Here is a 22,793-nt window from a genome sequence, read left to right on the forward strand (position 1 = left end):
TAGCTTCCACTAGTGGCCTGGCTATGTTGACTCTGCCGTACATTTTATGACGAGATATGCCAAGGCATTCATAGGAGGAAATGATCTTAACGAATTGGTTTGTGCTGACACCTTATTTGCTGGCATCAAGGATGATATTTCAAGCTCGGGTCCTGTTATGTTACGAATTACAAATACAAGTCGATTTTGGTTTGTAATACTTCCTGTTATGTCAGTACAACACAGAGAGCTGATAGAAACACTTTACTTACCTTTCAATGCAGGTAAGCCTCTTGATACAAGACTCGGTTTTGAATATGTGATATTCTATGACAGACTATGATATCATAGAGCTTATTTGACCGTTCCAGGAAGTGGAGATGGCGATAAATTCCCATTGGGTTCTTGCTCGTGTCCCGAGAGGCGAGCAAAAATGTCGACGTCGTACCAGTGAGGTGTGTGCTGTTACTGGGCGCGTATGCCTCATCGACTGTATTCGGTATTCAGTTTGACCATCGTGACTGGTTGCTTCACTGACTTCTGAGTTGCAGAGGATGTTGTGCATGTGATATTTTTAACATGATTATCAAGCCTCTTGTCGGAATGATTAATTCATGGTTCACTACACGGTTTGTTAGTCTACTCCTCAGATAAAAGATAAACAAATACGTAACACCTCACCATATACGGAAGTCCTTGATTAAATTACTGAGAGCGACGATATGAAACTCGTATTGAACATTACTTCTCCTACATTACAATTCATCACTGTCCAAGTTTTGGACGGACCGCACCTATACATGCCACAACAATGCTGCAAGTCCATTCATGTTGACGCCTTAAAAAGCAATCGACACTTTCGAGTGTCAACTGCAAAGTCACGATGAATTATACAGTACATAGAAAATTAATGTTATACAGCCTGCTGAGGGATATCTCAACAGTTTGTAAACACTGAATGCATAAAAATAGGAAGACCATTCCATAGATATTACAACGGTTTATTACTTCCGCAAACTACTAGTACGTTGTATATCACAGTTGTCTCATAAATATATACATTGTCTCTGACGCATGTGCAGTAGAGAAACATTCGCGGTTATTAATTTTTACCGCTCTGTCAAATTATACAAAAAATTCAGTTGTGTTCTTCTGCATCCGTAAATTACCCCTCCAGCGCAATGATAAGATAAACTTTTAGTTCCGCCTACAGACGGAACAGAAGTAGGAGACAATGACGTCATTTCCGGCAGCTACCAAAATATTTTTGATTGCTTTATTTACTTGCTACTCTTTATTCAAAACGAATAGGTCAATTCGTATTCGATACAAGTGTGTTCAACAATGTCTAATTATTTCATGTATAAAACCACAAACGCACATACTATACAATGCTTACAAAATAGTCATAGCATAGAAATAAAATATATACAAATAAGATAAATTTCTTCACTCAAGTTTTATATAAATATTCAAATTTCTTTAACAGCTTTTATAATGAATGGTAGCGTGTTTCATTGCCTACTACTCACAAAGAAGTGCTTCTTCCCGTTTCTAGACGAGAAACATGCAACAATATATCATCGTTATTTGCAGATCTTTTAAAACGCCTGCAAATGTTTGATGCAATTAGTTTTTGGAATTTATTCGATAAATATTGAGGGGCCAGACTATGTACACATTCCACGTCTTCACAGCTGTGTATGCCGCTGATGGTGTTTGGGTGCCGTTTTAGATGAGGGAAGGCCAAGGATGCAGATGAACATATGCTCTAACAAATTGAGGAATATAACTGGGAACACGATCGGAACTAATTTTGGATAATTGGATAATGAAGTAATGTCGATTTAATCTACAAATATTATGTCATCTGCTTTTCTTTTTACATTACACACTTGTTTTTATGAGTAATTTGTGATATAGCAACATTCATTTATATGACACCTAACACTTTTGAGAAATTTGCAAAATATTAAAACCCAATCATCCCTAATTAGTTCCAATCGTGCTTAGGTTGAATCGGACACATTTAGAGCGGGCTACAGCCATATCTATTCTCAGACTGATTGATTTTCAAGAACGGAAAAACGTCTTCCGTGGTAGCTTCAACACCAATATTTCACTGCCATGGCATAAAATAAAGTGTTTGCCAAGGAGGACTTGTAGCAGTATGGATCGTTTGAGTATCATCGAGTGTGGTAGTCTTACTGACCTGTGGCGATAAAGGTAACATAATAAAGATTTAAGGAACGTTTGTTTGAAAGAGGCTTTCACATTGTTTTCATTGTGAGCATATTCACAAACAGCGGGTGTTCGCTTCTGTTGTCAACTTAAGTCAGATAATGTACACAAACAAAGTCAGTGAATGCTGGGATAACTATTTCCCATCGCTTACAGGAGTATGTTATTTCATCAAATTATAGTCTTTCCAACAAAACCGAAAAGCATGTTTTTGGCGCCGGGCACCCGGCCACGAAATTCCCTTCATTTTTCATTTCCTTGGTACTAGTCAACTTTTATAGCTTCACATATCTTACTAATTAAGTCCCTTCGGCCCAGGGACGGTCTTTCCAAAATCTCGATCAGATTCCGAACAGTCGCTTGTCCCGAATTTGACCAATGTCTGAGAACAGTGCTGCATGGGTTAATCTCGTTTCTCAGTAAATGGACGTCTTCCTGAGTGTGTTCAAGTTCACCTGCAGGAGAGTGAGAGCAAACAGTAACTGTCAGCACAAAGCCGATGCAAACTAAGTAACAAAACTTTTGAAATTCAAACAGGCCATGTTCTGGGGCAGAAACATATTAAAACCTACTATTCAGATGTCGCCATGCTCTGACTTGTTGTATTTGTTGGCGTGGTGCGTTCTGCTCTTGTTCTCAGTGAAAGCCTGTCCTGCAGTCTTAAATTTTAAGCCAATTCTGGATTTCTCTCTCTCTCTCTCTCTCTCTCTCTCTCTCTCTCTCTCTCTCTCTCTCTCTCTCCACAGACCCACCTTTTTATGCAACTTTGCCAACTTTGAAGCAAAACACACGACTCACTTTTATATGACTGATATGCATACATTTCAGGGGAGAATGAAGTTTGTGGAACAGCTGACGTGAGCACGGAACATTTTTGTAAGCCCTTTCATTAATAGTGAGTTTTGACGTTTCGGCTTGACTTGTCAAGGGTCAAACGAATCAGAATAATTGTATGACTTATGCCATATGTTATTGTTCACTACCCAACTGTCGTCCTTAAAGGGAAACAGTCATCGGAACAGCGCCTGTGCGAGTTGCTTGTTTACCTCATCATGATAGCTGCAACACTTGAATTATACGATGTAGATTATCACAGGCATGTTTTAACTTTCATCAATAACTATCGTAACTTGGATACAATGTTCACATTGGTCGTATGGGTCCCATACGACCTTTTAGCACAGTTCCGACTGTATTCCTTTAATAGCAGTCATTCGACAGCAAGGACGTTGGATATTGTATACAGTGTGCTGTGTTTGATGGCTGATACGTGATATTTCAATACAATGAAGGAGCAGAATGAGAACAATGTCGGCAAATCCATGGTACACAATGTCTGCGTAATTGGTGCAATAGTATTTGAAGGAAACCACTCAGAAAATCGAGAATGAAAGTTTATGTATGCAGGTGCTGCAGGCTTCGAGCATGTATGTCTACAGATTTCCTGAACGAACTCTGCCATGTTTTGCTGTTAATTGACGGCAATGCAATTATATTTCATGTTTTGTTTTGATCTAGCTCTCGAGTGCATAGCGACACCTACCGGCGAGATCTTTCCAATCCCCTGAAAGCGGTTGCTCCGAGTTCAAGTTGTTGCATATATACTTGTACAAACTAGGAGGCAGCTCAGCTATTGGCGTGTCAATGGTAACCCTGACAGGGTGGAATCTTCCACCCCTTGGATCCTGTATTGCAAAGGAAACAGAACTTGTATCGGTAACACAATAAATATTGACAAGAAGCAAACTTTATTATTATTCTTGGACATTGTTGTAGGTGACTTTACATTTTCATACTGTTAGGAATCGAGAATGTACAGAATAATCATGCTCTTTCAATTATCACTCTTAAAATTTAGTGATATTTTGATTGATTATGAACGCTAAACGTGTTGTCTGGTAAGAGAAATAAACAGACATCTTGTTATAATAATTCAGAAACGCAAAATGAGCTGCCGGTGAGACACCTGAGAGAGAGAGAGAGAGAGAGAGAGAGAGAGAGAGAGAGAGAGAGAGAGAGATCCAGAATTGGCCAGACAGACAGACAGACAGACAGAGACACAGACAGAGACACAGATGAATATACCAGGAGATATACCGTTTTCACGCTAGGGATTTGAAACGGTTTAGAGACACTATTTGACATTTGCAAATATGGAGGATTAATCATTCCAGTCCGCTCTAGTCCCATAGACTCTACAGTCTATGATCTAGACAGCTGTGTTTTGTTGTTTTGAATAGCCGACTACATGCGCCCTCTTAAGTTCAAAATATGTACGTGACCGAGCATGTAGCGTTGCAAGATCTTCACAGGTGCACTTGCACTAAGTAGTCTGCTTGATCGATCGATTGTCTGCTCGATATATCGATCGCGTATTTCTTGGTCTGCTCTACGCTGCAACTAAAAATGCCCTAAAACTTTTAGTTGCAATGGATGACAGAGAAAAGAGTACACGATCGACAGACCGAGCAGACAATTGACAGATCAAGTAGCCTAACCAGCCCCCGTGAAGATCAAAGCTGAACGATGTCGTTATGGCTTGTCTTTGGTTTTTAGATGGTTCCGCTAAAAATATCATCAACATTCTGTCTGTACCACTGAGTCTATTCTGTCTTCAGCGGCCTTTTATCGGAGTTTCAGCGACTTGATTCTCCAGTGGCACTGCTCGGCAGTCCAGTTGAGCCCCTTTTGTACCAGGCTCTTGCATATTCTAAATTCAAGGTTTTTTTTTTAGGGAGCCGTCATTATTTACGGCCTGGGGCGGGGGTCGGAGGAATGTGAGGGGAGGGGGTCACTCAAAAAATTGAAACCTGCAAGGGGGGTTACTCAAAATCTGGAGATAAAGAAGGGGATTACTCAATTTTTGGTGCGGAATGAATTTAAAGAGCTCTAAGATTGCACCATTCCAAACATCAATTTCTGAAAATTTTCTTTGCAAAGGGGGAACACCCTCTCTTGCTCTCCCCCACCCCTTGAGGTGTTCTAACACTTTTACTTAGTAAAAATACAAATTGAAAACACCTCTCATACTGAACAAGACTGCGCCATTGCACACATCAATTTATCATTTTTTCAAAGCAAGAGAGGGTACAACCTCCTCTGATACTTTCCCTTTCTGCGTGTACTGCCCCCCCCCCCGTACTTTCAAATTCTGTCCTGTCAGATATCCTAGTGAAAACCCTGTCATGATACCCATCAAAATTAAACAATACTATATGGTTTGATACTGGTTATAGCGTGAGCTTTTATATCTACATCTTGTTGTGACTTGGAATTTTATTATGTTAGTTTCACCTTTTTCAACCGTCATGAGATAACGGGTGATAATGTAGCAGGGTACAGTTACATCAAGATATGAAAGGTCTTTACTATTGCTGTATTTTTGTAAATTTTATAAATTTATGTCTTGATATTTAACTTTTCTAAGTGGGGGTCAGTCAAAATTTCTGTGTTCGAGAGGGGATTACTCAAATTAATCATGGTTTGAATGGGGGTTACTCGAAATTTCAGAGTTTCCGATGAAATTCCTCCACCCCCCACCCCCCCAGGCTGTAAACGATGGCGGCTCCCTCATAAACATGGCTGTCCCGGCGGTTCAGCCAAGTGGATGCATTCGTCCGAGTAGACCAAAATCAGATGTCTGGCCCTTCATAGGACCATGGAGTCAGCGATTTTCGTGTTTTTGTTTATGCTGTCAATTTGTTTTTCTTTTTTGACCATTTTAGTCTCACAATTGATCATGATCCGTCAGTCGCTTGTTTTTCTTGCTTGTTGTTTGTTGTTTATTCTGTCGATGTTTTCCTTTGACCGTTTTTTAATTTTTTGTATTTGTTCATTGTTATACATATTGTTGGGGGTAGCACACTGTTGATCAACTGTTTTACTATAACATTAGCTTTCGGAGACAACAGTCTCCTTCATCAGATGTACTTGCCATTCTGCAAGTACATCCAGGGTTCGAAATTAGCGGTAGTCCCGCGTCACAGACTACCAACTTTTCCCTGGGGATACCAAAGTCCATGAAATGGTAGCCCACACGGACTACCAAAACCTGGGACATGAATGATTGGCGTGCGATGTCCGTTACTTTTGGACGATCTAAATGCAGTCAACATGTAGTTTCATTTGTTTGAAGCAATTATCTTTTCATCTGTGAAAAGTTTTTTCTGGTGACTATTACAATTTTCACTGCTATGTTGTTGTTTTCACAAGATGCAGAGCGTTTGATACTAGAATGTTGAGTTGCTTTTCCGTGTGCAGTCTTTGCATGCCAGTTCACCCTATGCTGTTGATCGGCAGCATACAAGACGTACTTGTGTCAAATTTCACAAAACTTTCACTTCTATATCAAGAGATTGTGTGATCAGTTTGATTTGAAATAGTAATATAAAACACTGAGTCACTTAAGCTTGGCTGAGTTTCGCTGTCTTTTATCTATGGTTGTCGATCAGTATCAATGTATTACGTTCTGTATAGAGAGACTCGGGTGTAACAAGGCATGCCAGTTCATAAAGATCATGAGTATATTTTTTCTGTTTTTCTTTACTAAAGTTACAATTTCTTTGGATGCATAAGCCGATGTAGGAAGTGATAGAAAGTGTTACAAATGTACAAAAATAAGCATAAATTAAGCGTTCGTGACACATAACATGGGGTTTCTCGAGTAGAAGCCAATAGTTTTACTGCTGTTTTGTGTTGCTGAACCGGGGGCTTATACTGGGACGAGCACAGTATCCCTAAACCAAAATATTCATGGACTACCAGCCATTGTCACTGGGCTACCAACTTCAGAAAATGGTAGCCCAAGTGGACTATCAAGGTAAAAGTTTATTTCGAGCCCTGACATCCGATGAAGGAGACTGTTGTCTCCGAAAGCTAATGTTATAGTAAAACAGTTGATCAACAGTTTGCTACCCCCAACAATATTGGTATCAGTCAAGATCAACACGGCTCTATTGAAACTTCACTGTTATACAGTCAGAATTCCCTGTGGGCAGACAGGAAAACCAAACCAAGACGACCAGAGACGACTGACATGCTGATGATCTGAAATCGCAGGAATTTATTTGCTCGATATCACTTATGGAATTATTCCAGTAGGGCGCTGTACATGATGACCCATCATCTTCAAAATTATGGCTCACAACAGCGCATAATGTAAACAAACAAACACCTGCAGCCTGCATCATCATAAGACTACAGTACAGTAAGCTGTGTGTATGATTTACAAATTCAAATAGGAAAACAAAATTCCTGGACACAACTTTGTGAATTAAATTTTCATTCGAATAAAACACTAACATTTATCAGAAACGATCAATTCAAAAAATATAACGCACATGTCGGAAATGTACGCTCTCAATTTTCATCGTTTCTTCATCATCTCTGTAGAATTACAGAAACTAGCAGAGAATGAATTTGACAGATGAAATGGCGAAGTGCGCATGAATATCAAACGATGATGACCACAAAAATGTGAGGGATCGAGTGCAAGAATAAAAATAAAAGCTTCTTGTAATTCAGCTAAATCTTAATCATGATTTGATCCCAGTATTATTGAGAAGAAAGTTTACATTCACAACATGAATGCAGGAGTATATTAAGTCGTATTGATACAATGTTAGTGCAAAGGATTAAACGCTTTTTCCTGCATGTTTTGTGAGTGGGGGACCATGATGGCTCAAAGAGCGATTTCCTGACCATCGGCATGTGGGGCCTCTGCCTCAGTCGTCTTGGGTCGTCTCAGGTCGTCTAGGGTCGTGTTTTCCAGCCTGCCCTTGAGGGCGTTTAGGACGTTCATGAACTTGGTCCTTTCAGACAGCGTGTTGCGTCTGAGGTTGCCGTACACCGTCTCAAATCTGAAACGTTCAAGGACCACTAAGGACCATTCACTGATATACACATTTTAAACCAGTATTTGACCTAGACGTTTCAAAAGCATTTCGGGGGGAGCATTTCGAAGGACCATATGTGAACACGATAATATAGACTAACAGAGACAGACGAACATACAGTAACAGCCAGACAACCAGATACACAGAGGCAACAAGACACAGAGAGGGAGAGAGAGACCAATAAGCTGTTGTACTGGAAATTACTGGAATCCGCACTTTGGTCTGAGAAGAAATTGTTTGCATTATGAAACACACATACTGGTAGAAAGTGCACGATTTTTGGCTAATTTATTCTCGATATTTGACGAGTCATTATCGCTAGATTGATATACGAACACGGCTCATAAGTTTGCGTGTATTGTTGCACCAGTAATTCATTTAAGGGGCTAGCAAATAATAGGCTATGGCAAAAAGATTTATAACATACCTGCTTTTTCTTTGGAAATATCTTTATGCTACACTTTTGGCCTTCGCAACGAAAGTCCTGGTTCCCTTCTTGTTCATCCTGAGACAACCTTCGGTCATGGCCTGCAAGTTTCACAATGTGCAGCTTGTCTGGGTTAACAAAACTTGCGTGTTTGCCTTTCATTGGGCATAATACCCCGCATGAGTACTTCAAACATGGAAAGTCCCTTCTCTTTATCGATTCCAATTCACCCAGAAGCCAGAGCATAAATCTTTTGGAGTCTTGGCCCGATGAGTTTTGGACGGTGACCTTTATCAATTGCTGTTCGGGTAGATGATGCACTAGGTCGAGCTTGTAACTGTAATCATGGCCGAAAGCGAAAATGCCCACGTCCCGGTACACCTGTCGCTTGGTATTCCGACTGAGAATGTTCTCAGATTTAAGACATCTTGCCATGAGACGCCAAAAGATGGAGTCGGGCAGGAAACAACCAAAGTCAATGTAGTATTCTTCGTCATCTTCAAGCGATGTCCAACCACTCAGATTATTGGCATTGCTCTCCCAGAAAGTGTGAAACGGCAACAAACTGGGCACGATAAATAGCTGGTCATCACTATTGCTAGTAATCGGTATGGGGCATATCAAATCATAAGCCTCTAACAACGAAGATGTAACATGATTGGGCAGTTTCATTGGGTTACCAATATGGCTGATCAAACGACGGTGGGCTATGCCGTCTGTTTGTAACATCCACCAGTAGACCGCCATCTTATGGGACCGGCAGGGAATTGGCGGGATCGCGAAAAGGTTCTTCATTATGTCAACAAGTACTTGGGGGTCGAAGATAATTACATCTTTCAATGTGTTATCATTACTTTGGTAGATTATTTCACCGGCTTTGTAGAAAAACTCCAGCATTTCGTTAAACTCTTGTGTACTATCAACATGACAAGTGACCTTTGCCAGGTCTCTGACTTCGTCAAACGAACATATACAACAAGACAGTCCTTCTGTTTCGGCTTCCTCTCTTTTCTCTTTGATTATTCTGTAGAAGAGGAGGTATTTAATCGGATACTCTTGGGACATGTACTCAGCTTCTTGAACCCTTCGCATAATTTGAGTCTGCAGCTCGTGAACATCCTGATCCAGCGGCTTTGAACTTTCGACGACGAATATAGGACTACCGTCTGGGTTCATTATCAGCCGAGAACAGAAATTTGCGTACAGTTTATCATACAAGTACTCTGCTACCTCATTTCTAGTTGCCGAGGTTATGCTGTCTCTGTGTGTGCCGACGAGGAAAATGACAGCGTCTTCGTCCCTTGCATGGGTGTAGACCGAATTTAGCCAGAATAGTATCCTTTCCAGCTGTGCTGCCTTGCCCGACGCTGCTTCCTCAAGGTTGAAGACGAGAAGATATACTGCATGGTTAGATATGAACACATGGTGAGTGTTGTAGTACAGAGCCTGGCCGGCGAAATCCCACAGACTGAGCCTGGTTGTAAACAGCTTTGAACCCTTCACTTGACGTTTGAGAGCATCGCGGACTTTCACCAAAGGCAGCGCCTGCCACTTTACCTTGCAGAACACGTAGAATTCAATGGCTGGATGGGTCAGTATGGACAAGATGAAGGTAGTGAGAGAAAAGAATGATATTGAAGGTGTGTGGAAACGCCAACCCATACAGTAACCGATGAAAAGTCCGGTGAGTACACCGATGCACTTCTTCGTTAGGTAACCCAACGCACCACCGTACTTAAGATCTATGTCTCTGCCTGTTATCTCGCCAGAAACCTTTCCAAACCAGAGCAGTGCGCCCATGACAAAAGGGAGAATATTTGGAAGTGCGTTTGCGGTGGAGTATAGGAATACACTCATAGCGAACAAAAGTGACAAAATCGCAGACATGCCATTTGGAAGGAGTACCCATGGCAATACCTTTGCGATATCATCTAAACAGCGATAAAGAAGGACACCGAAGACGTTTCCAAGGAAACAGACGAGAGTTGTAACCGCAGATGTAACATCCATGCTCAGACTAGACCACCTGAAGTCTTCCAAAGTCAGTAACTGGCAAGGAGTCACCAGCAGACAGAGTCCAAAAGCTACGCCTGTGCGACCGCCTACTCCGAAGAGAACTCCCATGGCAAAGCCGAACAGAGTGAATAGCATGCAAAATGTAAACTGACTAAGCAGAGGCAAATTGAAAAAGTACACATCTAAACTATCTAAAAGAACAGACAGAGTCACATAATGTCTGAAGTAATTATCAAATGCCATCATGATAGCCAGGCCGGTGCCATATCTGTAAGCTTCAGTGAGGAAATCGACTCCTGTCAAATAAGTGGAGAGAAATATGCCCCATTCGAAGATGGCAAAACCAAAGATGAGCCCCCTGCTAAAAAGAACAGCGCACAATAGCGAAGCAGCGAATAGGAACCGAGCAATAAATAGAATATCTTTCATAAGCTGCATCACTCGAGCTGAGTAATTAATGTTAACGCGAATATTTTTACGCCTCCTCGAACGCCCTCTCACGTTAGAAGACGGAAGGCTTTCCATGGCGGTTTTAGCCGTGTACCATGAAGATCCCAACTCGAAATCATCATCTTCACGTGAAGTGTATTCCTGCCAAGTGTCGTCAACGTCTTTGGATTCATACATTTTGGTCTCTATACCTTCGGTGCTGGGTTCATCGGGGTGGAATTTCTCTCCGGTGAGCAGACGCCGAAGACTGGTCTTTCCGACTCGAGCGTCGCCGAGAATCATCACTTTGGTACGGTTGAAAGGTAGCTTTCCACACTGTTGAGCATTGCTATAGTAAGTCTTCAGCTCTGTGTCCCTAGAAAGCACGCCAAGGTTATAGCTACGTTTGTATCCCTGAAAACCGGCCAACCATTTCTGGAATTTGGTCGCCATATTTCACCGCACCTTCTGCCTGTTTACAGTGAATTGAAAGTCCAGCTGTAGAGAGAAATAAATGCACATTAGGCTTGATAAAATCTTTACTGCGCATAATCGGCACCTCAGAAGATAGTGTAACAAGGGGTACACTTATTTTTTTGAATCATGAATTTATGGAATTTATACTAGCTTTAAGCATGGAAAATATTTATTGGATGATAAATTCGCCAACGAATACTTAATCAACCTCATTTCATCACTGCTATCACTGACCAAACAGACTCAGCGAACTTCAATCGGTTCTTGTCCAGGATGACTGTACCATACTGGAGAGTAATTCGAAATTCTACTTTTATATATTGCGATGGCGGAAAGGAACTCTATTTACGGTCACACCACTTTGTACCATGTGTACATACAATCCAGTACCTTCGTTGCAAGACACTCGATCCGGCGTAATTGGAACAAACAACTCACTCTGGGCTTTTCCAGTTCGCCCATTGTTCTGCCATCTACGTTCTATCATGGATTCGAAGCTAAAAATGCTGTGCTGGTTAATAGTCAAATTGTCTGGTAAACATTTCTGAAATGTCAATACATTTGGACGGTTGTTCAAAAAGGTGCCAATATCCTGACAGTAGCCTTACAAGTATACTACGGAAGCTAAAGTATCGACCAGTATAAGACTGACAACGGCAACCTTTAAATGACGTCACTCATAAACAACAATTCCGTCCATGTCGAGACAACAATTCGGAAAAGTAACATGAGCTTTTACCTTGACACTCTCCTCAAGGCTGTAACGACTAACATGCAGACATTACTAACATGTTGCGTCAGTCTATAAAAGGAAAATGACTCATCAACGTGTGGTACATGTAGTCTCAGGTCACCGAGACTGCACCAAGTAAGGGACTGGTCAGTTTCTTCAGCCTGGGGGGTGTCACGCTGTTTTTGACTTTGGTGATAGGGGGATCACCATGTTTTCGAAATGCCCAATAGGGGGGGTCAGTGTGTTTTTGAATTTTGACACAGGCTCATCATTGCCTAAAATGCTAGTGTCAGCCACAAATTTCATCATTCAGTTGTATTTTTCGGCGCGCCCCTCGGGCGCGTAACTTTAATAATCAGTCATATTTTTCAGCACGCCCAACTTTAACATATCAAGCATACATACATCAGAGATATCTGTATGTTCAAAATTTTTCAGCGTGCTCTTCAAGCTCATTACTTTAATATATCAGACATTTTTCAGCATGCCCTTCAGGTGCATGACTTTAATATACAAGGCATATATATCAGAGATATCAGGATGTTTCATATTTTTCGGCGCGCCCTTCGGACGCCATACTTTAATAAATCAGAGATATCTTGATGTTTGCTAGGTGGAAGTGTATCATTATGAAATCTGCATTTCATATGAAAAGGATGACAAATTCCTGATACCTTTCTGTTCTCTCTATGAGAATTCAGCATGAGAAAACAACATGCACTAATATTTCACAATATATATTTGATACAGTGACTTGTTTTAGAGATAGAAAAATGACAAGATATCTTTCGTTCTCATTGATGCAATTATTTTCCTTTGTGTCGCAGGTTGTCTGTAGAAAGATGCTTTTTTATGAACAAAATAACAGTTAAAAAAGGCAGTTTTTGTCATTTTTAACTGTGCTTTTATGGTTTCAATGTTACAAGAAAAGGTCCTCTCAGACACTGTACACATCAGATTTGGCTAAAAAAGCTCTCTATGGCTCCTCAGGAGATTTAATTGGATGGTTGGCAAGTCTTAACACCCATCAAAGTTTTTGATTCACTGCTTTTTCCTCTTTGATATTAATGATTGACATCCATTTCTGTACAACAGTTCAGGACATCTGGTTAAGCATAGAAAGTGTGAAATACATTCACAGCTCATTCAAAATACAGCTCATTCAAAATGTACTGTATTCAAACTTTAAGATTGATACTTTGAAATTCCTATCTTACAACTGACATGTCAACAATTTCATTAAAACATAAAATGACTATTAAAATATAAATATATGTAAAATGTAAAATATAATATATATACGTACATATATATATATATATATATATATATAATATATATATATTATATATATATATATATATATATATATATATATATGTAATTTATGTCCACCTTTTGCTTTATCTATGTCGCGCGCCGGGGGGTCACCCTGTTTTCGAAATTAGGAATAGGGGGGTCACCCTGTTTTCAAAATTTGGAATAGGGGGTCAGTCACTTTTTGACGTCGGCAAAAAATAATCCACCGCCCCCAACCCCCAACCCCCCCGGCCGAAGAAACTGACCAGTCCCTAAACCGCTGAACCGTAAAAGTTCACTCACGTGATTGAGAGCAATAGCGTGCTGCACCCCACTTACATTACATTTTCGACCAGGTGTAATAGGAGTGAGGGCCGGATCTCGTCAGTGAAATCGGCTACCCCATGCATCACTGTTTCTTGCGTGAAAAAGTGTATTCGGTATATGTGGGATAGTGAAGAAAACAGTTTTTCAAAATGATGATACTGAACACTGCGGACAAGTTATAAATAAACGAAGCATTGTTTGACCTGAAAAACTCATTTTTCAGTGAAACAATTTCAAGCCCCGGAATTCAACTTTGACTTTTTTAAATTGGAAATTAAGTTTCATGTCACGTGACGAGTCATAAGGTAGAACGCGCCTCGGGGACACAAATTTGGACTCTCAAACTTTTACAATTCTTTTCTGATATATCACATGTGGGGGTTCATTTTAAAACTCTTGGTGTAAGAAAACTTTTCAACAGCTTTGTTTTTAGAAATTCCAAAATTTTATTTTTCTCCATAGAGTTAACACAGGGATGGCGGCCATTTTGAATTTTAGATTTATTTCCCTAGTACCAAAATTTGCACGGTGACCCCCGATTTTTATTCTTGATTTTGAAAGAGAATGGTTGGAAGATTCCTTAAGGAAATTTTGAGCAAAAGTTTAAGTCTTTCACCTTCGAGGCGCGAACTTCCTTAAGGCTAATATTCTCAACTGTTCTATAAGTATTGTTACGACTGACTTTTCGTAACTTGTAGTTATCGACGGATCGTCACTCGCTCAAAGTCACACAATCGAGAGGTACTACGGGTATCGTAATACTTTCAGTAACTGGAACGCACATCAAGTAGTCAGTTTAACTCACCACTTCAGATCTTTATTACTAAGGCAGAGCGGCACCAAGTCCGTTCTCAGGATACAATCATCGATCAGCAAAAATTCTCCCAAAAGAATCCTTCTCTCCAAAAATTCTCCTTGAATCTTAAAATCATTGGCTTTTATACATTTCATCAAAATTATAACACGTTTTGACTCCATGTGACATACGTTCATTGCACGTGATGTCACTCGTGTACTTACAAGTGATAAGTTATAAAATCATAAAATCATGTCGGTAAAAGGTCAAAGTAATAAAATCCCAAATACCGATGAAAGGTCAAAATGTCATTGATTTAAGGCGTTACAGTATTAACAGTGAACAAGACTTGGTCTTATTTCTACATGGATTATTTATCCGTCTAGTCATTACTTTTGCCTGAAAACTCTAAATTAATCGTTCAATCGGCTCGAGGACAGTACTCCATCCTACATCCAAGATATCCACCTGCCTGGCACTTATCGCAACCAAAGTCTCCACTTATGATTGGAAATGTCTAGGGTCCGATGAAAAGAACTTCCATTGTTTTGGCTGGTATCAGTGAATTTACTATAATGGCACTAGTATCCATGATTGAGATTAGGAAGTACACTGTGTAACTGTGTTGTGTAAAACTGATCACTGGATATTGGTTATTTTATCAGATTGGGATGCTCAAGCACACTGAGATCCCGCTAGATGAAAGTGTGCGAAAACCTAATCAGACCTACCCCCCCCCCCCCCCCCCATTCCAGGTTGAATGGAGGAATTGTAATACGGTTTTTGAAATCTAGGTACTATAATATTTATCGCGTTGTTATAAAACAACATCATGATACAAGTGATTGCACAATGTATAGTACATTCTTGGTTTGTATTGATGAATGCCAGAGTGGCAATGAAAGTCTCCAGCAAGACGAATACATGATTACACATGAAATCCTCGGTGAATGCCCATCTTTACCTACTGAAATGTAGATCCATAAAGGGACGATAACTATAACTTTGGCTGATAATATTTTGTTTCAGAAAGCAAGTGCATTTACGTCCTCATCTCGCTAAAGTATATCAAGGCATTAGCCTTCCAAACATGGCACAGTGTCTACTCCAGTGTGCAATGTTATTGTTGACGAATGAATTCTAGTCCCGGTGACTAAAATTCAGTTTTCAACCATAACATGGGACGTAACAGACATAACGGTGCGTTGTAATGTTCAATAACGGACATTTCGACGCGATTTTGGACGTACTGTACCAGATCCTGTATCTCACTTGCCTGAAATCGTTAAAATCGGGGATTTATTAGGCTATGATAGCATTTTTATGTTTTTTGTATCAGTTGCCAGATTAATTATTCTTTATCAGTTTGATAACATCCAGTACTGCGGGCATTTCAACAAAATAGAATCCAAAACTGATATGATGCTGCACATTGTCCATTTAAAGATACACATGACTTTGCAAGCCAGGTACAGGCTATAATTGGAAGCTCGTTTCGCTAAGAACAACATACTGTGGGTAAACGCGAATGAACCATGTACTGTGTCACGTTTTTAATGAAAACACATGAAAAGGTTCATCTTTTTCTTGGCGTAGACTTTCATTGCCACGCGAATGAACCATGTACTGTGTCACGTTTTCTACGAATTTACACATGAAAAGGTTCATCTTTTTCTTGGCGGAGACTTTCTTTGTCACTCCTGCATTCATCAATACAAACCAAAGGTACTAGTATTCAAACCGGTGATTTCATACTTCCCACGGGGGCGTTAAGAGGTCATAAATTTCACCTGACAAGCTTGCGCCCCAGCCTGCCAATACAATTCCCGCAACTCACGGCCTACAGGGTCTATACAGTTTACGGCACGTTGAGGGAGGGGCGGAATATTTTACGTCAGGTGAAGTTTCAAATGAGTCACGATATCTCATTGTGACAAGGGAAAACGTTTCTGTAAGAATACTACGGAAATGCCGCACTTCTATACGCTGACGTTTTCATCGTATAAAGTGTGAGAGTGGATAGCAGCACACCATGCCGTCTTATTGCGTCGTCGGACCGGCCGCGTTGGGGTAGTGATGGCCAATTCCACGGATTTGCGTCACAGATTTGGTCGCTAAAATTAATGCATAACGACGTGGGGTCTTTAAGTATGCATAAAAAATTAAGCGAGCCACTTGAAACTGGAATTTTCCGCGGAAACAACGCATGAATGCAATAATCAAACCAAAGGCGGTATAAAATCTACGCAGCTGGCGATTGCTTCTCCTCTCTCCTGGATCTTCTATGAATATGTCTGATCGGAAAGTGCTGATTATCGTTAAATATTGTTATTTGTAAGACCTGTCTTGATTTGATTTCAATTAATAAAATTTAGTCAGAAGATTGGTGAACTGAAAACATTGTTTGCATAGTCTTGGTCAATCCATTTCCGTGTTTCAACACTCTGGGCATAAATAGCGGCAAGAGTTTCTTTAGACGCCCTCATACCTGGAAATCACTTTAATCGCAGACTTTCCTTGGAAGAAGCACATCAAATACAACTATTGGAGGGGTTTACAATTAGGGTTATGGTTAGTTTTAGGGTTAGCATACTTCAGAGTGTTGTATATTCTACCTAAAAAAAATTGGGGCGGAGGCCTTAAGGAACTCTTCATTTAATAGCTAAGATAGCTGACTTTGAAATATTCAGCACTTTGTCATTTAAGATTGTTTACAGCCTTGAAATACTGCATATTTAGCAACTATGGCACTGATGGTTGAGTTCATATTGTTAATTGAAGATGACAAGGAGATAGCACCACTGTCAAGCTATTTTTAAAGCTTGATTAGCCATTACCGTAGACGTTTAGCTGCTTATCAGCTACATCATCACTGGTCCTCAACACATTTGCTCCTCTATTATTAAAGGTATCAGAAGTCTTCAGTTGCTATTAGCCACTTTAAGCTAGTTTTTAGCTGCTTATCAGCTATTCTTTTATTTTTTTAAATTTCTTTATTTCATTTCTATATGAAAACTGTGTATTCTATCGCTCAACTCTATTTAACGAACTTTCGTTATTTATTTTCGACTGTTCTATTGTCTTTTATGGTTAAATCACTTCTCATCACTCCATTTGTATTCTATCATCAAAGATATGGTATATCTCTACAACAACCGGGATTTTTTCAGATTTATTATTAGAATTGCTGAATCATTACATGACATTGTACATTATATAATTGTTACATTAGTAACACACTATGTATTTACACAGGCTGCTAATCATACATATCCAACGTCCTGGATATGACTATTGATGGGATTTATTCGGAAGTGTTAAATTACAGCGTGACTTCGCACGTTTTGAAAGTTTACAGGCAAACCATCCATATCAGAGGCACTGGAGCTCAGGTGCATTTGTTTATTTCATCGCTGGTGACATGTCAGCTGATGCATGGACCTAAAGAGCGGTCCAAACTTAATGACTGGAACACATTTACATTTATGAAACAATGAGGGTTTTTTCCTGAATGTTTTGGCCTTTGTCAATTTTGATATTTCAGAACCTTGCAATAGATGAGCATGCTATCCCCTCGGTGTCTGAAAGAAGTCTTCGAGCAATTAAAGTTGTTCTATTTAGAGTCAACAATGGCCGTTTTGATATGTCAAATGTTGAATCAACTTTCATCGTCCGAGAACCGTGAGACTAATGCACAGGTTTTGCAGGTAGCTGGCTGATAGCCTGAATAGCTTAATAAGCTATCCCTGGCTTCTCAGAAGCCACTACAGTCAGCTAGTACTAATTTATGACAAGTATTTAGCCGCAGAAAATGTACTTTTGGGATTCTGAATAGCTTGAATAGCCTAGAGTCTAGTAGAGAGGGTTAAAGGCAAGCTATTCATGTGCCTAACCTAGCTATTAGCTACCTCGCTATGACGAGGTATATTCAGCAACACTCGCCAAACAGAATTCCCATAAGGCCAAAGTAATTAAATTCTTTGTTTTGCGTCCACTCAAAATGGGAAAAGGTACGCGTCTAAGCGGCTGAAAAACACACAAGAAAATTAACACAATGTAGTTTGATTGCAGCAAATAAAAATTTGTAACAAAATTTTAGTTCAGAAAAGCTAAGCGGTCATGCCCTAAAATTTCCTATTCAAATACACTCTGTGTGTTTTTCATGAAAACCTTAAAAACCTAAGCGTATGGGGACGCAAAACAAAGAATTTCATTAGTTTGGCCTAACGCACACACCCAAGATAGGCGCCAAGAATTGTGGTACGTGCACCATAAAAACTCTGCCATCAGTGCGGAAGTACTGGCGTTACAGATGTTTGTCGCACCGGGGTTTTTGCTTGTTGATCGTACATTGAGTACGGTTGCCATTAATAACACAGAGATTTACGTCACCATGTAACACCGGGACTGATCGGGTATTCCCCTTTCCTGTTGTATAAACAAAAATATATTAACTTTGACCTCATTCAACTTAGGGACTGGTCAGTTTCTTCGGCCTGGGGGCTGTGGATTTATTGGGGGTCACCCTGTTTTTGACTTTGGTGATAGGGGGTCACCATGTTTTTGAAATGCTCAATGGGGTGGGTCAGTGTGTTTTTGAATTTCGACACAGCTCATACTTACCTATAATGCATCGTGCAAGTCACAAATTACATCATTCAGTTCCATTATTCGACGCGCCCTTTGGGCGCGTAACTTTAATAATAATAAGACATATTTTTCAGAGCCCCCTCCAAGCGTAAAACTTATATCAGACATATAAATCATATCAAATTTTTCGGCGCGCCCTTCGGGCGCGTTACTATAAAATATCAAACATATTTTTAGCATACCCTTCAGCCGCATGACTTTCATATATCAGACAATATATATCAGAAATATCTGGATGTTTAATATTTTCGGGGCGCCGTTCGGGCGCGGTACTTTAATATATCAGAGATATATGTTAGAAATATCTTGATGTCTGTAAATTTAAAGTCTGTTTTGCAAAGTGTACTAATTATTATGAAACCTGCAGTGCATATGAAAAGCATGACAAGTTCCTGATACTTTTCTGTTTTCTTTTGAATTATATTCCGCTATTTGTTTTACCTTGTCGCGCGCCGGGGGGGGGGGGTCACCCTGTTTTCGAAAGTTGGAATATGGGGTCACCCTGTTTTCGAAAGTTGGTATAGGGGGTCAGCCACTTTTTTGACGTTAGCAAAAAATAATCTACAGCGCCCCCCCCCCGGCCGAAGAAACTGACCAGTCCCTTACGCAATCCGCGTTTTATATCTGCGTTTCGTCTGGCCTAGAGCACTGTGTATATGTCGATCAAGAATCAGTCGATACGAATCATAAACACGAAGAAGATACCGACGTTAGTTTTTGGGGTTTCATCCATTTTAACCACAGTCCCTATATCAAATGTTTTAACCTACTACTACGACAATCAATCAATGTACTTTATCTGTATGCAGACACCAATTACCATAGTTTACGCAACACTTCTGAGTAACAGTTATGTAAGATATGTTAGCCTTCAAACCTCAATGTTATGCAACAAATCAACCAAAATACCGTCGTCCCTCCGATAAAAATGAGTAAAACCTGAACATCAATACAAGTACGTTGAAATTCATAGGTCACTTTTTCACTACTAGTAATTCCTAACTCATATTTGTGACCTTATTCCTTGTCGTAGTGTTCAAGAGTTAGCTCACTGAACGGCGTTCGTATGTGGTACGTCCATGGTGATAGAAGGGACGTCCACGGTCGCAGCGAAGCACTCAGAAATACTTAACATGCTTCACAGTTGCTGTGATTGATACGAGTCTTTGCTTCAGTATCGAGGAAATGAATTTTGAAAGGTTCTTTCAGCGAACAAAATAGACCTGATATTCTTCGTTAAAGCGGGGTGCGATTAACGGTCCCGACTCAGGGCGATTGTTTTCAGTCTTCTTTCCTCAAGAAAAATAACCATTCATTCTCTGTGTGTTGTCACTTTTGACACCCCCACTTCCCCGAAAAAAATCCTACTGAATGAATGTCCAGTAGTTCATTTTATTGTTATGAGCAAACTCTGCATTTTTCTCAGACGAACCTTCAAGATCAACCCAATTGACGAACAGCTTCAAAGTTCAAGCATTTACACATACCTGCTTCCGTGTCGGTCAAAGAGATCTCCTCAAGAAGACATTGCCTCCAGATATTCACTCTATGAAATACCATTCCAATTGGATATCAGCCGTTTGATAACTCTTGTCCGTGGGTCGAAGATGTTTGACCAACAATTGATTTTTAGGCTTGGTTTTCCTGGCTTGACATCATGCGGTCATGGGCAACTACACAAGCTCGGATGTCTTAAAAAGGTAGAGGAATCTATCCCAGGCTAAGGAGTGACAAATGTAAACAGTGTGTACCATTACATCATAGGTGTATAAACTATAGGTGTATCTGCCAATATCCAGGAAATCTTAATCCTGATAGGTAAGCGTGTACAAAAATAAAGCCAGTCAACATAACGGGCAAAATACACAAGGGGCAAACAGGTGGTGGTTTTGAACAATGTTTGAATCAATGACCTTCACCAATGTCTGTAATACCCTCCTTGAAAATAGCCGTAGCTAGACACAACAGGCGCCACCAACGAAGCTGTTCGTGCAAAAAGGTGTCCGTGCGCTGTTTTTCGGTGGGCGGGCAAATTCAAAAAATATCCAGTGGACTCGAGAAAAAGTCAATATTTACTGTGGACGGGGAAAAATCATTTTTGTCATTGGGCATGGAGAAAATTTCGCTAACTTAGAAGGGAACCGTTTTCCAAGGTTAAATGATGAGTATCCTATTCACACGGTTTTGCGTCGACCTCCAGTGGGTTGCCATACACGTACGCACGTCTGATACAAATCTTCAAAACATAGCTTTGCGACTGTCGCGCACGTAGGTCATTGGGTGAACATGATGGACCACAGTAACTTGACCAGCGAGTTACTATTGCAAGCCAAAGCCAAGGAACTAAGGAGTAACAGTTTGTAGCTTTACACTGAACACGAACACAGGCGCTTGGCACATTGCTGGGATAATAATCGTATTTAATATGTAGAATGTTTACATACGACTTGATTATTCAATAAAAGAATCACCGTACATGATATTAATGTAGACCTAGGCCTACATGTTGACTAGCATTATACCGAGTGGCTATGGCTGCCTGGCTCGGGCCCGGCGAACGCACTGCATAATCATCAATGTGTAGAATGTCTATATGACTTGATTATTCAATAAAGAATAACGGTACGTGATATTACTGTGTATGTCGGCTAGCTTAACTGAGCGGCTGTAGCTGCAGGGCTTTGGCCCGATGAACACGCGTAGTCCACTGCTGCACAGAAGTGAACTCAAGGTAAGAAAGCTTTTCACCGCCCGATTTCATAAATCAGCGAAATTCACGAACTCTGAGCGTTTCCGGTGATAAAAACTGGTCAACGGTCAGATGCTTGCATAAACAATCGATCGACTAGCCTTTTCTGCCTAAAAATCATACCTTACCCCTAAGCTACTGGCGAGAAATCGTCCTGAAATCGGCTGGACACACCAACCCAGCGCCGGCCATTTTGAATGAGCTTCATGCAATGTACGCGTTCAATGAGAGAAGGGCAATTGAAAGAAAATACGTCATCTGTCAAGGGTTGTACATTGCATGTCGCTTATTCAAAATGGCCGGAGCTGGGTTGGTGTGCCATAGCTACTCCGTATAATACTACACTAAGGAACCGGTCAGTTTCTTCGGCCGGGGGGGGGGGGGGGGCGGTGGATTCATAGGGAGGGGGGGTCACCCTGTTTTCACTTCGGCGATAGGGGGTCACCATGTTTTGAAATGTCCAGTAGGGGGGTCGTTGTTTTTGAATTTCGACATGGCTCATACTTACGAAAATAAATTGTGCCAGCCGCAAAGTTCATCATTCAGTTGTATTTTTCGGCGCGCCCTTTGGGCGCGTAACTTTCATAATAATAAGACATATTTTCAGAGCCCCGTAGTGCAAAACTTTAATATATCAGACATACCGGTATATGTTTCAGAGATACCTTTATGTTTAAAATTTTTCAGCGCGCCCTTCGGGCGCATTTCTTTAAAATGTAAAACAATGTTTTTCAGCATGCCCTTCAGCTGCATGACTTTCATATATATATATATCC

General features: G+C 40.4%; 2 protein-coding genes across 4 annotated transcripts in view; both read right to left on the reverse strand.

Annotated features, from left to right (window-relative positions):
- LOC139138368 (uncharacterized) overlaps positions 1-622 on the reverse strand; it is a 51,109-nt gene extending 50,487 nt beyond the window's left edge. The window contains exon 1 of the mRNA XM_070706709.1: positions 252-622. The gene's annotated coding sequence lies outside the window, so the exon portion shown is untranslated. The remainder of the gene's footprint in view (positions 1-251) is intronic.
- Positions 623-964: 342 nt separating this feature from the next.
- LOC139138369 (uncharacterized) lies at positions 965-20,933 on the reverse strand. Of its 3 annotated transcripts, XM_070706712.1 has the most exons (5): positions 20,756-20,933; positions 8,542-11,484; positions 3,764-3,905; positions 2,517-2,675; positions 965-2,191 (listed from the first exon to the last, which is right to left on the reverse strand). In XM_070706712.1, exons 2-5 carry the CDS (start codon positions 11,437-11,439, stop codon positions 2,184-2,186), a joined length of 3,207 nt encoding a protein of 1,068 aa, XP_070562813.1. In that variant the 5' UTR covers positions 11,440-11,484; positions 20,756-20,933; the 3' UTR covers positions 965-2,183. The 3 variants fall into 3 exon arrangements, with proteins under 3 accessions (XP_070562813.1, XP_070562811.1, XP_070562812.1); XM_070706710.1 differs by lacking the exon at positions 965-2,191 and having other exon boundaries at positions 2,349-2,675; positions 20,756-20,895; XM_070706711.1 differs by lacking the exons at positions 965-2,191; positions 20,756-20,933 and adding an exon at positions 12,203-12,274 and having other exon boundaries at positions 2,349-2,675.
- Positions 20,934-22,793: the final 1,860 nt, after the last annotated feature.

This window comes from Ptychodera flava, chromosome 8, assembly GCF_041260155.1.
Source record: "Ptychodera flava strain L36383 chromosome 8, AS_Pfla_20210202, whole genome shotgun sequence".
Taxonomy (NCBI): domain Eukaryota; kingdom Metazoa; phylum Hemichordata; class Enteropneusta; family Ptychoderidae; genus Ptychodera; species Ptychodera flava.